Source organism: Galeopterus variegatus, unplaced genomic scaffold, assembly GCF_000696425.1.
Source record: "Galeopterus variegatus unplaced genomic scaffold, G_variegatus-3.0.2 Scaffold6707, whole genome shotgun sequence".
Taxonomy (NCBI): Eukaryota; Metazoa; Chordata; class Mammalia; order Dermoptera; family Cynocephalidae; genus Galeopterus; species Galeopterus variegatus.
The window spans coordinates 53,466-67,860 of NW_007732818.1; the positions used below are offsets into that span (position 1 = coordinate 53,466).

General features: G+C 34.4%; 1 protein-coding gene across 2 annotated transcripts in view; it reads right to left on the bottom strand.

Annotated features, from left to right (window-relative positions):
* Positions 1-12,399, bottom strand: part of FAM126B (family with sequence similarity 126, member B) — a 51,800-nt gene extending 39,401 nt beyond the window's left edge. For both annotated transcript variants that reach the window (XM_008591152.1, XM_008591151.1), the window contains exons 1-3: positions 12,322-12,399; positions 5,980-6,062; positions 5,182-5,283 (exon numbers count right to left, since the gene is read on the bottom strand). In XM_008591152.1, the coding sequence (XP_008589374.1) occupies positions 5,182-5,283; positions 5,980-6,030 (153 nt within the window). In that variant the 5' untranslated portion in view covers positions 6,031-6,062; positions 12,322-12,399. The remainder of the gene's footprint in view (positions 1-5,181; positions 5,284-5,979; positions 6,063-12,321) is intronic.
* Between the last annotated feature and the right edge of the window lie 1,996 nt (positions 12,400-14,395).

Below are 14,395 nucleotides of genomic sequence, written 5' to 3' on the forward strand. Positions count from 1 at the left end.
CAAGTTACTATATTTGTATTTGGTGAATTTTCCTTTCTGTTCTTACCAGCTCTTACCACCCTCCATTTTTAAAAGTTTCCATTGGAATAAAATACAATGATTTCAAATAGTCTTGTTGGAAATAAACTTTAAATCTCAACTGAGACTATGATTTAGACAAATTATGATTTTAAACAAATTATAGAGTGAAGGATTTTGTAATACATAATATTTGGGCACCTAAAGTTCTAGCTAATATTTTAAATACATATAAGTGAAACAAACAAAGTACTTTTATGTCTTAAAACTGACTCAAATTCCATGAATTATACTTATTTGAAAGATTATGAAAAAGAAGAAAGTATATAGAAATAGCTTTTTCAATGTTTAATTGGCTAATTTTTCATATGATATCACATAACATGACTTATGAGGAACTTCATGACCTTGAAAACTGAAGAAAATGAGCAGTTAAAATAAACTTCTCCACTTTTCCCTAAATGTGTTTTTGCTGGAAAATTGCACACTGCACAAAACTGGCTATGAGTTTAAAGTGCGTATAAAACATTGACAAGAAACCATAAAATAAATTTTAAATTAAAATTTAACATTAGCTCTTTAAAAAAATGATTTCAGTAATATCATATGCATACCTCTATTCTGAATGAATAAAATAATGCACGTACATTTAGAAATCTGAATGTAGTTATGTATGTCTGTAATAATCTAACACTCTAGAACAGTCACTATTCTATATACATCTATTATCATCTAACACACTAGAATGAAGTCACTGCTTTTACAATTGTAAAATTAAAAGTCAAATCTTTGTTGATGTATAGTTAATATATTTAGATAAGTAAAGCTTAGCTCTTGAAGACAACTCCAAAGCTTAAAAAATTTACACAAACACATAACCTAACCTAGTAAATTCTAAGCTCTTTATGTGAAATCACTGTAAGAGCACAGGTAAAAATATTGCAACTCTCCCCTTACAATGAAGTCTAGACCAGTCAGACAATATGTTAGTGGTGGAGGACAACACTAAATTCAGGTCTTCTGACATCAAGTTGATATTTCTTCTCCACCACATTTCTTATAGTAGAAGAGAGATGAGGGTTGTTTAATTACAAATAGTATATTCCATGTAGTACCAATAATGAACAAGTAATAAATTTCTGAAATAGTAAATTGCTGGCATCTTTCTTAAATACTGACAGCAAGATTCAGGTCTTTTGGGGAATTAAAGATTGTTGCTCTCATAAATTTATTAAAAATATATACTTATGTTTCAAATTCATTCTCCCCTTTAGCAAAATATTCTCCAAAGATTGCCTTCTCTAAATTTTATGGGCCATGGTGCAACTACAATGAGTTTCTGTTTTAAAGACCCTTACTCGCTCTCCTTCTTCAGTAGCAAGAGGTACCCCAGCATGTAGGACACTATATTTTAATTATGCACAGTGTATGATGGAGTTTGGATGTGTTGTACCCTGCAAAACTCATGTGGAAATTTGATCCCCAATGGGGCAGTGTTGGAAACTGATTGAGTCACGGGGGCGGATCCCTCATGAAAGGATTAATGTTCTCCCTGGGGGATGGGGGAGTAATGAGTGAGTTCTTGCTCTATTAGTTCCTGCGAGAGCTTGTTGTTTATAGGGCCCTGGCACCTCCTCTCTCTCTCTCTCTCTTGCTTCATCTCGCCATGTGATCTGCTTGTAGCCACCCCCATGTTCCGCCATGAGTAGAAGCAACCTGAGGCCCACGCCACATGCAACTGTCCTGGAATCGTAAGCCAAATAAACCTCTTTTCCTTATAAGTTACCCAGTCTCAGGTATTCTGTTATAGCAACACAAAACGGACTAAAACAGTGTATAAATACAAAGTTACCAAAATTATCACTTTTTTTTTTTAAGAAGGTGGGTAGATGCTGGCCATCCGGCAACTTTTAATCAGATACCACTCCAAAATCAGACTGTTAAAAAATTGCCAATGCTATCTGTTAAAACCTTTTATTCTAAGCAAATGTATCATGCCACCATGTTCTCAAACTCTCAGTATAATAAATGACTCTGACCTACCCTAAATGGCACTATCCCCCACAAGCAACTTTTAATCAGATACCACTCCAAAATCAGACTGTTAAAAAATTGCCAATGCTATCTTTTAAAACCTTTTATTCTAAGCAAATGTATCATGCCACCACGTTCTCAAACTCTCAGTATAATAAATGACTCTGACCTACCCTAAATGGCACTATCCCCCACATCAAAAGAATTAAAAATCATTATCCTCAGGTTAAAAAAAGCTTAAGAATGACTGACACCTTTCCCAAATTTAGGAAACACTGTTTTGACATGATAATTACTAAGAGACGTGCTATCAGATGAACACACTGAAAGAATTTTGGGTGAAATAATGCAGACTGAAGCCTAACTTGAATGGGCTGAAGAAAGAATGTGAGGTGAAGAAATTGAGACAAGTAGACAGAGGCTATAAATAAGCAAGACTTTATGAAGTTCACTGTGAATAGGGACAGAGAAATGGGGTAGAAAAAATAAGAGGCAAGGTCAAAGAAGGTTTCTAAAAAGTGGAATATGGAAAGAAAAAAAAAATCCGTGATGGAGCAAAGGGCATAATTGCAGGAGCAGAATCCTTGAGGGTGGCTATAGAAGATAAGATTCAGGCCTAAGTAGAAGAGGTCTTTGATACAACCTGAAACAGTTCACCCACTGAATAGCAGAAAAGGCAAGAGAATGTGGCTTGCTGGTAGAGTGGTAGATTTGAATGGGAAAATAAAAGAGCTCCAATTGTTTTCTTCTTTTTTAATTACATAGAAAGCAGGCTGAAAATGAAGAGGAGTGAGGGTAAGAGTATGAAGAGAAGGTGTAACATGAACAGTGGGGTATACCAAGGAGGTGAAGTAAGACTGCAAGGCTACATATTATGCAACACATTTGAGATTTTCAGTACTGAATTTAAAGCAAAGAAAGTCAACAACATTGTGTTTTCTCCAGACATGTTCAGCTGCTTCATGTACATGCATGAAGTAAATGGATGGATGGGTTTTATCTAGTCTTCAGATTTTGCCCAAAGAATGTGAACTAAGGGAATGATAGGAAAAGGAGCCATGAATGTTTGCAAGTGAATGACAGTAATGATAAACCATGAAAATTTAGCTAGGATAAGAGAGAATTTAGCTAGGAAAAAAGAGAAGGGAGACATTGAGGAGAAGAGGAAAGGCATTCAAATCAAGCAAAAGTGATAGGCTTAATGGATTGGAGGTCTCCTTGAAGTGGAAGAACTGCTAGAGTGACTAAGGAATCTGGAAGAAAGAAAAGGAGAAAAATGAAGCAATATGTTGGTCTAGAGATTAAAACTGAAGCTGTAACACAGGTTAGCTATGACATGTAATATTAAAGTTCTAGGAAATAGAAGTTCTTAAGAAATTTTATGATCTTAAAAGCAAAATTATAAAATCACCATAAGTTCCAATTCATACTAAATATGACATATGACAAATTTATGAAATAATTTCTTAAATAAATAACACATTGGATTATGTTTCAGAGTACAACAAAAGCAGAACTATAAGGGCCTTTCTTCTATGACTAAAGTCCAGAATTGTTTTGAGATTCTATAGAACTTATCATTCTGTTTTTGTGAAGTCTGAACATATGGTTAGAACCTTAAAACCTGACAAGAAAAGGATGGAATCCCAGGCCTGCTCCAGCAACTGGCTGATTATAATGAATGATGGGTCTTGATCTTGGCACTCTCAAGTTGTAATTTTCCACTTCTAGTCATGACCCCAACGTCTCATACATTGATGTTACAAAGCATGACAATATGAACTAATGAGAAAAACTTTTTTAATATCATACCTTCCAAAGTTTTTTTAAAAGATACTTTTTATATACTTGTGAGTCTTAATGAAAATGATAGTATTTTAGAATCTCATCTCATCAATATTTATTACATGTTCATTATGTACATAATAAAATACTAGATTCTAGGGAAGTTACAAATACATGACCACTGCCCATGAAGAGCTTACAATCTAAAGAGAAAGCATAAAACAAATTTTAATAAGCAAAGCTTAAATGTTAAGTCAGCGCAAAACAAGAAATAGGGAATACATACATTCGTTATTTAAATAGAGAATTCTGAAAACTCCTAACCAAGACGGATATGCATATATGTACATTACCCATACCTAAAGTTATAAAACATTAAGAAATACACCGCAAGAGAAAAAGAAGCAAATGAATCCTGCAATTGAGCAACAGATGCAAGTCTAACTGACAGCCAATCCAAATTTAGAAGATAGGAAAGAAAGAGGTCAATAAGCAAGCTTTTAGTGGTAGGACGAAAATGAAGATGCACTTAAAGTTAAGCTGCTGTTTAGGAGATGATTACCTGAACTTCTTCAAACTCACTCCAGAACACAGCAGAGGCACTCTTGGAGGCTGTATCTAGGAAGATAAGAAGCTACTTTCCTGTGTGTTCCTTTCATTTTCATTTAAAAGCACAATATGAATCCAGTGGTACTAAAATTGTATGTCATACTATCGTGTTAATAGAAAGAAAATGTGTGTATTTTGCTCAAGTTAACATTTAGATTTAATAACTGCGTTTTTTCCCTTCTATTACAAGGCTGAATAATAAGAAACTCTTAAAAAGTTTACTGATCTTGATTGACTAAACTAAAATGTGCTTCTTCTGATCATTTTCAGGATAGATTTACTAGCAGCATTATTTTGTGTTATAAGTTTGATTTCACTGATTAGAGTGATTATACCTAGAGCTCTACATTATCAATAAAATAACTGTAAACAATAACAAAAATAAATAAAGGTGGTTCAATATACAGTTAAAATTTGACTTCCAGAGCAGGAAACGTTCCAGAACAGAAAACAGAAAAGTTTCAAATTGAATAAATAATCCATTGAGATTATGGTCACTCAAATCAAGAATCAAAACATACTGCCCTCAACAGGAAAAAATTTGACCAAAACATTTTAAAATATGAAAAGGGAAGGAATGGGGAAAGCCAAAGCAACTATCAGAATGAAAAACAGAAGAAGATAATTTTCCAGATCCACAAATAAGGAGAGAAACCTACAACCCTTATATTTATGTTTTAGTACACATATTTCATTTTACTATGTGAAAATTATTTTTCTTATGAACTCTCCTACCTCATTATTCAAATCTTGGATAACTTTATAGAGGGCTGGCACTAGTGTTTTTTTCCGGTGTAACGTTGCTGCATAACTGGTGATCTGAGTGTCAGGTAATGCCTAAAAGAAAGCACCAAAGGAGAAGAGAAGTGAACTTGATATCTGGAAAGTCAGAAACTGTATTACGCATTAGTGTATCTTAAAAAGATTTATCATAGTCAAGTAAGAAAAGTAAAAATAATTAATAGAAGAAATAACCAGGAGAGTAAATAACACAAATTAAGTGGGGATGTTATATTATACAATTCTACTAACTACTCAACCATAAAAAATATTAAAAATCACAAATTATACCAAGATTTGCTAAAATGGACCACCTTAAACTAATCTAAAAAAATAGTAAGATATATATCAATTCTTGCACTTATGTTTTAACAAAATTTCCATAGTATTCACAGATTATATAGTTTTCAGTCAAAACTATTTGATTTTTAATTACAAAACACATGACACAAATCCTATTTTTGTGCCTTATTAAAGCTCGGAGGCTTTTCTCTTTCACTGAATATATTTTAAAATTTAAATATCCCCTCATCAATTCTAACAACTATTTTCATTTTTACAGAGTACCTTCCAGCCTTTATTCACATTAGGGCCCTTTTTAAAAACTGAAATCATAGAAACATGTTATTTTGTGTTTTGCCATTTTTATCTCATATTATGTTTGTAAAGGTTTCTCCATAGAACCTATATTTGCTCTTTGAATTGCTGACATATAGAATCATATAATACATTCTTATCCCCAATCCAGTTTACCTTGAATTCTGATAACCATTCTTCCACAACACCACGTTCAGATCCCAGCATCTTTTTTCTTTTACCTTCTATTCCTCTTTTATCTTTAAAAGAAAAAATAAATAAATAAACCACTGAACCTGAGAATAGTGTTACTTACAGAAACTACCAAAGGTAAATGATGTTTGCCTTTTACTAAAGGAAAAACTCACCTAGTATATATTTTAGATAAGGAGACTTGCTTTTAGTTTGTAGCACAATTAAAATAAAGTTTTTCAGAAATAATTTCTTTTTTAATAATACATTTGAAACCTGTTATCCTAATGCTTTCCTATTTTCCCCAGCAACCATACCTTCAAAGTAGCAAACACAAGTGTCCTGAGCCAAATCAAACTGCACATTATCCACAACACTGCACAGTCTATGCCTGGAGCTCTTACCAAATATACAACCAGAATAAGTTATACATCATAGAAAAATAATGTGACATTATTAATGATAAAGCTAGATAAGCTAGAAAGCAAGAGTCATATATTCAGCAAACTGACCATAAACATATATGCACTTGCTATGGCCTGAATGTCTGCCCTCTTCAAAGCTCATGTGGGAGCTTGATCTGCAATGTAGCAGTGTTGAAAGGTGGAGCCTTTAAAAGGTGATTAGATCGTGAGAACTATACTCTCATGAAATGGACTAATCATGGAGTAATGCGTTAACGGTTTAATGGGTTATCATTAGTGTGGACTGGTGGCTTTATAAGGACAGCAAGTGAGTATGTGAAAATGTTTTTCTCCTCCTTGTCATGTGACACCCTATGTCAGGACAGAGATTTTCTATCAAGAAGACCCTCACCTGGGCCGGCCCTGTGGCTCACTCGGGAGGGTGCGATGCTGGTAGCGCCGAGGCCGCGGGTTCGGATCCCATATAGGGATGGCCGGTGCGCTCACTGGCTGAGCATGGTGCCGAGGGTTGCGATCCCCTTACCGATCAAAAAAAAAACCCAAAAAACAAAAAAGACCCTCACCTGATGTCCCTCCTGGACCTTGAACTTCCCACCCTCCAAACCTGTAAAAATAAACCTCTTTTCTTTAAACATTATCCAGGTTCAGGTATTTTGTTATAAGCAACAAAAAAATGGACTAATACAGCTGTATACAAAATAAGGCCTTTGAAGAAGCTAGATTCATAAACTTTCTAAATTGGAAAAATGTCCGAGTAGAAAAAGTGAGCTGTACAATAGCATGTAAACTATAATTCCACTTAAAAATGATATAAAATGTGAAAAAAGCCTGGAAGCAAATATATACTAAATCATTAAGCATTTACCTTTGAGGAAAGGATTATGGAGGATATTCTAATTATAAAATTTTGAATTATTAAAGAAAAAAGCATGTATTATTTTTGAAGTGAAAAAGACAATTAAAGTATGGGTTTTATTTTTTCTCCCTATGTTAAGGCTCAAAAGGTAAGAACAAGAAAAAATAAAGAACTTAGCAGGATGGAGGAACTATCGTCAAAACTTAAGTGAATGTTCCTCAATTAAAAAGACAATATTTTCTAAGTGTGTCAACTAGAATTATCAATAATTTAAAAAAATTTTTTCTACAAAGAACATAAACTGCTTTTAAAATCTAAAAGGAACCCAGACATTATTTTAAAAAAGAAAAACATATCTTTTAAATCTGATACACACTGTATCAGAATCCCTATCTGAAATAGGGCCCAGAATATATATTTTGAAAAAGGTCCCTGAGTAATTTTGATGACTATCCTCCAGTTAAAAAAAAAAAAAAAGTATCACATCCAGGCTAAATTTATTAATTTAATTTGCTATTTGATCTCTCCTATAACCACGAATTTGGCCATCAAATGTCTACAATTTCTACCAATACCATTGTAAAAATGACTAAAAGTTAAAAATATCTTCAAATAGAGAAATATAGTGCTGTTAATTATAATCATAATATCATATTTCCTCAATTCTATACTACTAATTTTAAAACAGTACTTTATTAACTACTTAAAGGAGAAAATATGAAACAATCCTCTATTAAAAAGAAAAAATGTTTAACTAAAGGACAAGAGTATAAGCTTGTGCATATAATCACATACCACTTCTTAAAAATTAGCTTTTGTGTTTCTGGCCACCTTTGGTCTTTGTACCTGCCACTTGGCATGCCCTCCCAGCTCTCTGTATATAGCTAAATTAGACTCAGTTCAAATGTCACCTCTTCATAGAAGCCTTTCCTGTCTGCTGTACTTGAATTCGTTCTCCTTACTTCCTGATCCCTCCAACCCCTCCATCACTCTGCCTATTTCCTTTATATCATTTAACACAATCTGTGAGTATCTTGCTTATTTGTTTATTATCTGTCTTTTCAGGTATTGTATCCCAAGTGCTGAGCACACAGCAGGCTCTTAAACATCTGTTGATTTAATGACTTGTGCTCATGAACAAGGCCCTAAATAAATTAGCAGTGACATCTTTATTTTTGGTCCTAACAAAACCTATCAAGTACACTGTCCCAGATGTTTTCTACATTTTATCTGATTTAATGAGAGGCAGTAGAATCTAATGGTTAAGAGTAGTTCTCAACTCTTTTTTTTGTCTCAGAACCCTTTCATTAAAAATGTTTATTAATTCATTCAAAAATAAGCCCATTACATGTTAACATAAATAACATTTTTAAATGCAAATGATACTCTTCCTAAATAAAAACAAATTTAGTAAGAATACCATTGTTTTACAGTTGTTTTTTTTTCACATATCTTATAATTGTTCTGTATTCAATCTGTTGCTGAAAAACTTCACTGTATATTCATGAGAGAATGACAGTGAAAAAGGCAAATTCTGTCTTAATATTAACATGAAAGATAGTTTGGACCCACAGATCCCCTTAAAGGATCTCTGGATCACACTTTGATCATGGATTCTGAAGCCAGATTGCCTAAGGTTAACCTATGTTTAAACCCTCTCACTCCCTCACCAGTTATATTCAAACCCTCTCACTCCCTTACTAGTTATATTCAAACCCTGTGCCTCACTTCTCTCATTTCAAAACTGGAGATAATAACAGTACCTACTTCATGTAGTTTTTATATACGGAGAAGAGTTTTTATCACAACGTAAACATTACTTAAGTGTTTTCTGTAAATAATCAAACTTCATTATATTATATACTATGAAGTAGCTTCTGTTATTCTCATCTAATAGATAATAAAATTAAAGCGTAAAGAGGTTGAGTGACCTATTCAGAGTAATAGATTTTAAGTGGCAGAACTCAGATTTGAATTTAAAACCTATGGATGAAAAAGGCACTATGTAATCTGGCCCCTATCTTATGGCTCATACTACTCTTTCTACAGCTTTCTCTGTTCTGGCCGTACCCTCCTTTCTGTTTCTCTATGGCTTCATATACACCTTAATCCCAGGACATCTGTGCACTCTGTTTCAGCCTAGAATGCTGTTTTGCTTCTGCTATTTAAATAGCTGGCTCCTTCTGATCCTGTAAGTCTCAGCAGCCCTTTCCTGACCTCTTTATCTCAACAGCAGTCCTTTCTCCATTCTCCAGTATCTTCCATCCTAATACAAGGTTTACTTCCTTCCTAAAACTTTGGATTTTATCACTTGTTTATTAGAACTCTTTACTTATCAATTGTCTGTCTCCCTTATAGGAATAGTCCTTATAGAAGTTCCATGAGAACAAGGTCCATTTCTGTATTGCTCACCACTATGCATTCAAAACTACCAAGGATTCTAGGTGTCTGGACATAAGACAGGCAAATGTATATCTGTTGAATCAATAAACCACACTGCTTATATGTCCTTGGGCAAATCACTTAAACCCTTTGGGTTTCAGTTTCCTACAACGATAAATTACATTCTAATTCTAAAATCCTAAAAATATATCTTAGTGTCTTCATTTGTACACTTAGTACTGGTTACAAAGAAATTTTGTAAACATATATTTCCTGACTAGACTCAGTATCTTTTAGTTATCTAGAGGGAGTTATAGAACATAGCTATAAATATATTACAAGCTTTCTATCTAACCAGACAATATTGAATTCTGGAGATCACTTCTTCCACTGTATTTTAGTGCCTGGTATATAAAAACCGTATCTCAAGCTGGCCAGTTAGCTCGGCTGGTTAGTGCATGGTGTTATAACACCAAGGTCAAGGGTTCAGAACCCCATACCAGCCAGCTGCCCCCCACCAAAAAACAAAACAAAAACCAGAAAAACTATATTTCAAAGCAATAACTCAAGCTGATATTCCAGCACAGCTCAATTCAGACCTATACTGCCTCAATTCTAGACTATATAACAAAGCAAAGAGGATACAACAGAAAATTATCTTTTCGATGACTACAGTAATGCAACTTTTATTAGCAAGCCATAACTATAACATAGTTAACAAAATAATAAACTGCTGGAACATGACCTGAAGAAGGTCAAGAACTACTCACCAGAAAGCAAACTCACAGTATTTGTCGAAGTACAATAAGTTCTCCATTACCTACATGGTTAGAAGTTGTGCCTTAGCTGACAGTCAGCATACATCTTTTTCAGGAATTGTCCATTTACACAGAATCGGAATATATGAGGCAGTACTGCTCAACGGTTAAAGTGTATGGGCTAGCCTGTCTAACTCTGAATTCCAGCTCCATGACTATAAGGTATGTGTCCTTGGGAAAGTTACTTAACTAAGCTGTGGCCTCTAATTCCTCATCTATAAAATGGGGATCATAGGGCCGGCCCGTGGCTCACTCGGGAGAGTGTGGTGCTGATTACACCAAGGCCCCGGGTTCGGATCCCATATAGGGATGGCCGGTTCGCTCACTGGCTGAGTGTGGTGCTGACAACACCAAGTCAAGGGTTAAGATCCCCTTACCGGACATCTTTTTTTTTAAAAAAAAAAATGGGGATCGTATAGGTACATATGACAAAGGTTTATTTTAGAAGATTTAATAAATTAACACATATAAGGTCTTAGAATAAAAAAAATGGGGATCGTATAAGTACATATGACAAAGGTTTATTTTAGAAGATTTAATAAATTAACACATATAAGGTCTTAGAACAGTGACTGGCACAATGTAAGTCCTCAAGGGATGCTGGAGACTACTTTTATTATAAGAATAATATCCATAAAATTATTTAATTTCTGGGCCGGCCCGGTGGCGCACTGGAGAGTGCGCTGCTTGGAAGCATGGCGGCGCTCCCGCCGAGGGTTCGGATCCCATGTGGAGACCGGTTCCCGCTCACTGGCTGAGCGCAGTGCGGGTGCAACACCGAGGGTTGTGATCCCGTTGCCGGTCCCCGGTACGGGCGCAACACCGAGGGTTGCGATCCCGTTACCGGTCAGTAAAAAAGACAAAAAGGAAAAAAAAAATTAATTTTTTGTGGGGTTTTTTTTGGGGGGGCGGGGTGGGGGGTGGTTGCCCAGTACAGGGATTGAACCCTGGATCTTGGTGTTACCAGCACAACTGAGCTAACTGGCCAGCCCTGAATTATTTAATTTTTTGGACAATTTAGGAGGTATTCTTACTCTGGATGTAAAGTACAAAGATTATTCATCCATTTTTTTCAACTAATATTTATTGAACATCAATTACATGGTAGGTACTTAGTAAGATGCTAAGGATACAATACTGAACAAAAATATGATAAGTACTCTCAAGGGTTTCTAGTGGATCAAAATTACTGGATAAACAAAGCTAAACAATTATCAGGGCAATATATGAGATACCCAGTAAGGGTTTTGCAACTGCAAATTTTCAAACTCGGTCAACAACTTTGAAGACATTGCAAGGTATAAATCTGAAATTTAGGGATTTCAGACATGCTGTTATTATTAAAATACCAAATTCTCTAAGGAAAAACCTAAAGCTGCACTGCCTAAGACAGTAGCTACTAGCCATATGTGGCTATTTAAATTGAAACTAATTAAAATAAAATAAAATTTAAAGATTAAATTCCTTAGTTGCTCTAGCCACATTTCAAGTGTCCAGCAGCTTCTCCCACGTTGGACAGCACAGATATAGAACATAACCATTATCTCAGAAGGCTTATTGGACAGCACTGATCTAAATGTGGCCAGATAATGCAATTATGCCGAGTAAACTCAATAATGCAATAAATGTAAAGTTTAGGTATGAGAAAGTTTTTAAAAACACAACTATTAAACGGTAAACACTTTCAAAAATAGAACTCAAAGGCAATAATTAAGATGCGATTATTTCAGACAAAATTCCTTAATAAATAGAAGCTATCCACCAAAGAACACCAAAACCACTAACATATCTAGCTATACAGGAAATTTATTCTTTATTCTTTAAAATGTTAAATTCTTGATTTTACCTGTTTTAAGATCAGTTTTCTAAGGGAGGAGGTGGCACGGGAATGCAGCAGAGTTCAAGTATGGAATTCATCTGTTGAGAGTTAAATGTTTTCCAACTATAAAAAATAAAAATGAAAAGCTGAAATATTGAGGTAATACTCTAAAGAATATGATACAAAGAGGAAAGAACTGTTTTGATAAGACATTTATAACATAGCTTATCTAATTTTTAAAAATAATTATGGATCCAAAACATTTCTGTAATAAGTACATACTTGTGTATCTTTATCAAACCAAATAAAAGACATTATTTTGGAGACAGAAAATCAGAATTTTAATTTCAAATTTGCTACTAATTATCTGTAAAACCTTAAGTAGGTTACTTAAATTATCTGAAGCCTCACTTGAATAATCTATAAAATTAAGTCCTTTCAGACAAAAACCCCAAGACTCTAACTTTTGAAACATGTTACACTGATTTCTCTCTTTCTCTTTCACACACACAGACACGATCATTTTTTTTAAAAATCCTCATTAAAATTTTAGTATGCAGTTCAAAATCAAGCTTAAAGAATAAGTATCAAAGGCAAAATCACTTTGGATGAGTTTTACATAACTGAAAAATTTGTCATTTTTTAAAAAAGAACACAGAAAATGCTATTACTTGAATTTTTGGTACAAAAACATTTCAAAGGTTCTTTGGCCAGAGATAATCATTTCCAATTTGCTGAAAATAGACATTTTTCTTAGAAAGTAGTAACTATTTTCATGTATTTGCTAACCACATTATGCTCTACCTCTTTGATTCAAAACTACATCACAATTTTAAAATCTAAACCACTAAAAGAAATTAACATTTCAAAATATGTTCATTAACAAAATGTACTTTTTAAACACAAAGATTACTGCAATAAATTCTCTTGGACTTAAATTACTTTAGCATTGCAATGCATCCTGAGGATGTGTCAGGACCCCCTACTCCAGCCATAGCAGCTGACTCTTACATACTGGCCTTTCACATAAGATTGTTATTTTATTTTATTTTATTATTTTTTTTTTTGTCTTTTTTCGTGACTGGCAACAGATCGCAACCCTCAGTGTCACGCCCGTACCAGACCGGGACCGGCTACGGGATCGCAACCCTCGGTGTTGCCCCCGCTCCTTGCTCAGCCAGTGAGCGGCCGGTCTGTATGTGGGATCCGAACCCTCGGCGGGAGCGCCGCCGCACTTCCCAAGTGGCGCACTGTAGCAGTGCGCCACCGGGCTGGCCCAAGATTGTTATTTTATATGAAGGTTTTGCAGTGGGAAAAAAACTTGAAAAGGACTAACAGAATATCTCTGGAAAGATACACAAGAGACTGGTAATGCTTTGGGAGGGGACACTTGATGTCAAGGAAACAGTGTAGGAATGAGACTCAGACCATCTTTTTGTACTTGGGAATTCTGAACCACCAAGACAATTGCCAAATTTTGAAGCCTGTAGATGGGCAGACTGAGAGCTATGAGAGTAAACTCAAAATTTTATATATATGTGTGCATATGTGTGTGTGTATATAAAACAAGTTACAGGAAAAAAATGTAATATTTAACTAATCTAAAAGCAGGGCTAAGGAAAGAGACATTCACTAGGCTCTCAATTTAAAAAAACAAAAAACAAACAAAAACACATGGCATATGACAGGAAAACGGAGTTTTATTAAACTTTAACACAACCCTAAAACAGCTAAATCCCTGACTGGTTGGAGGTAATTAGCCACTTATCCATTTCCACAACAGAAAAATGAGAACCCTATTGAAAACATAACACTGTCTAAAGTCTCTGTGGTTCTTTTATATATATACAAAGTCTGCCACACAACAAAAAATTACTAAATATGCAAATGGACCCCAAAATATGACTAATAACTAAGAGAAAACTATACAAGAGAATCTAATAATATACAAATGATCCAAATAATGGAGTTTACACAAGAACAATTACTTAAAGACAATTATTTATAATATTTCTAACATATTAAAGAAAACAGAGGGGAAAATGAACAAAACTGAAAAAAGACAGAGTATTTCACTAATGAATTAGGATATATAAAAATA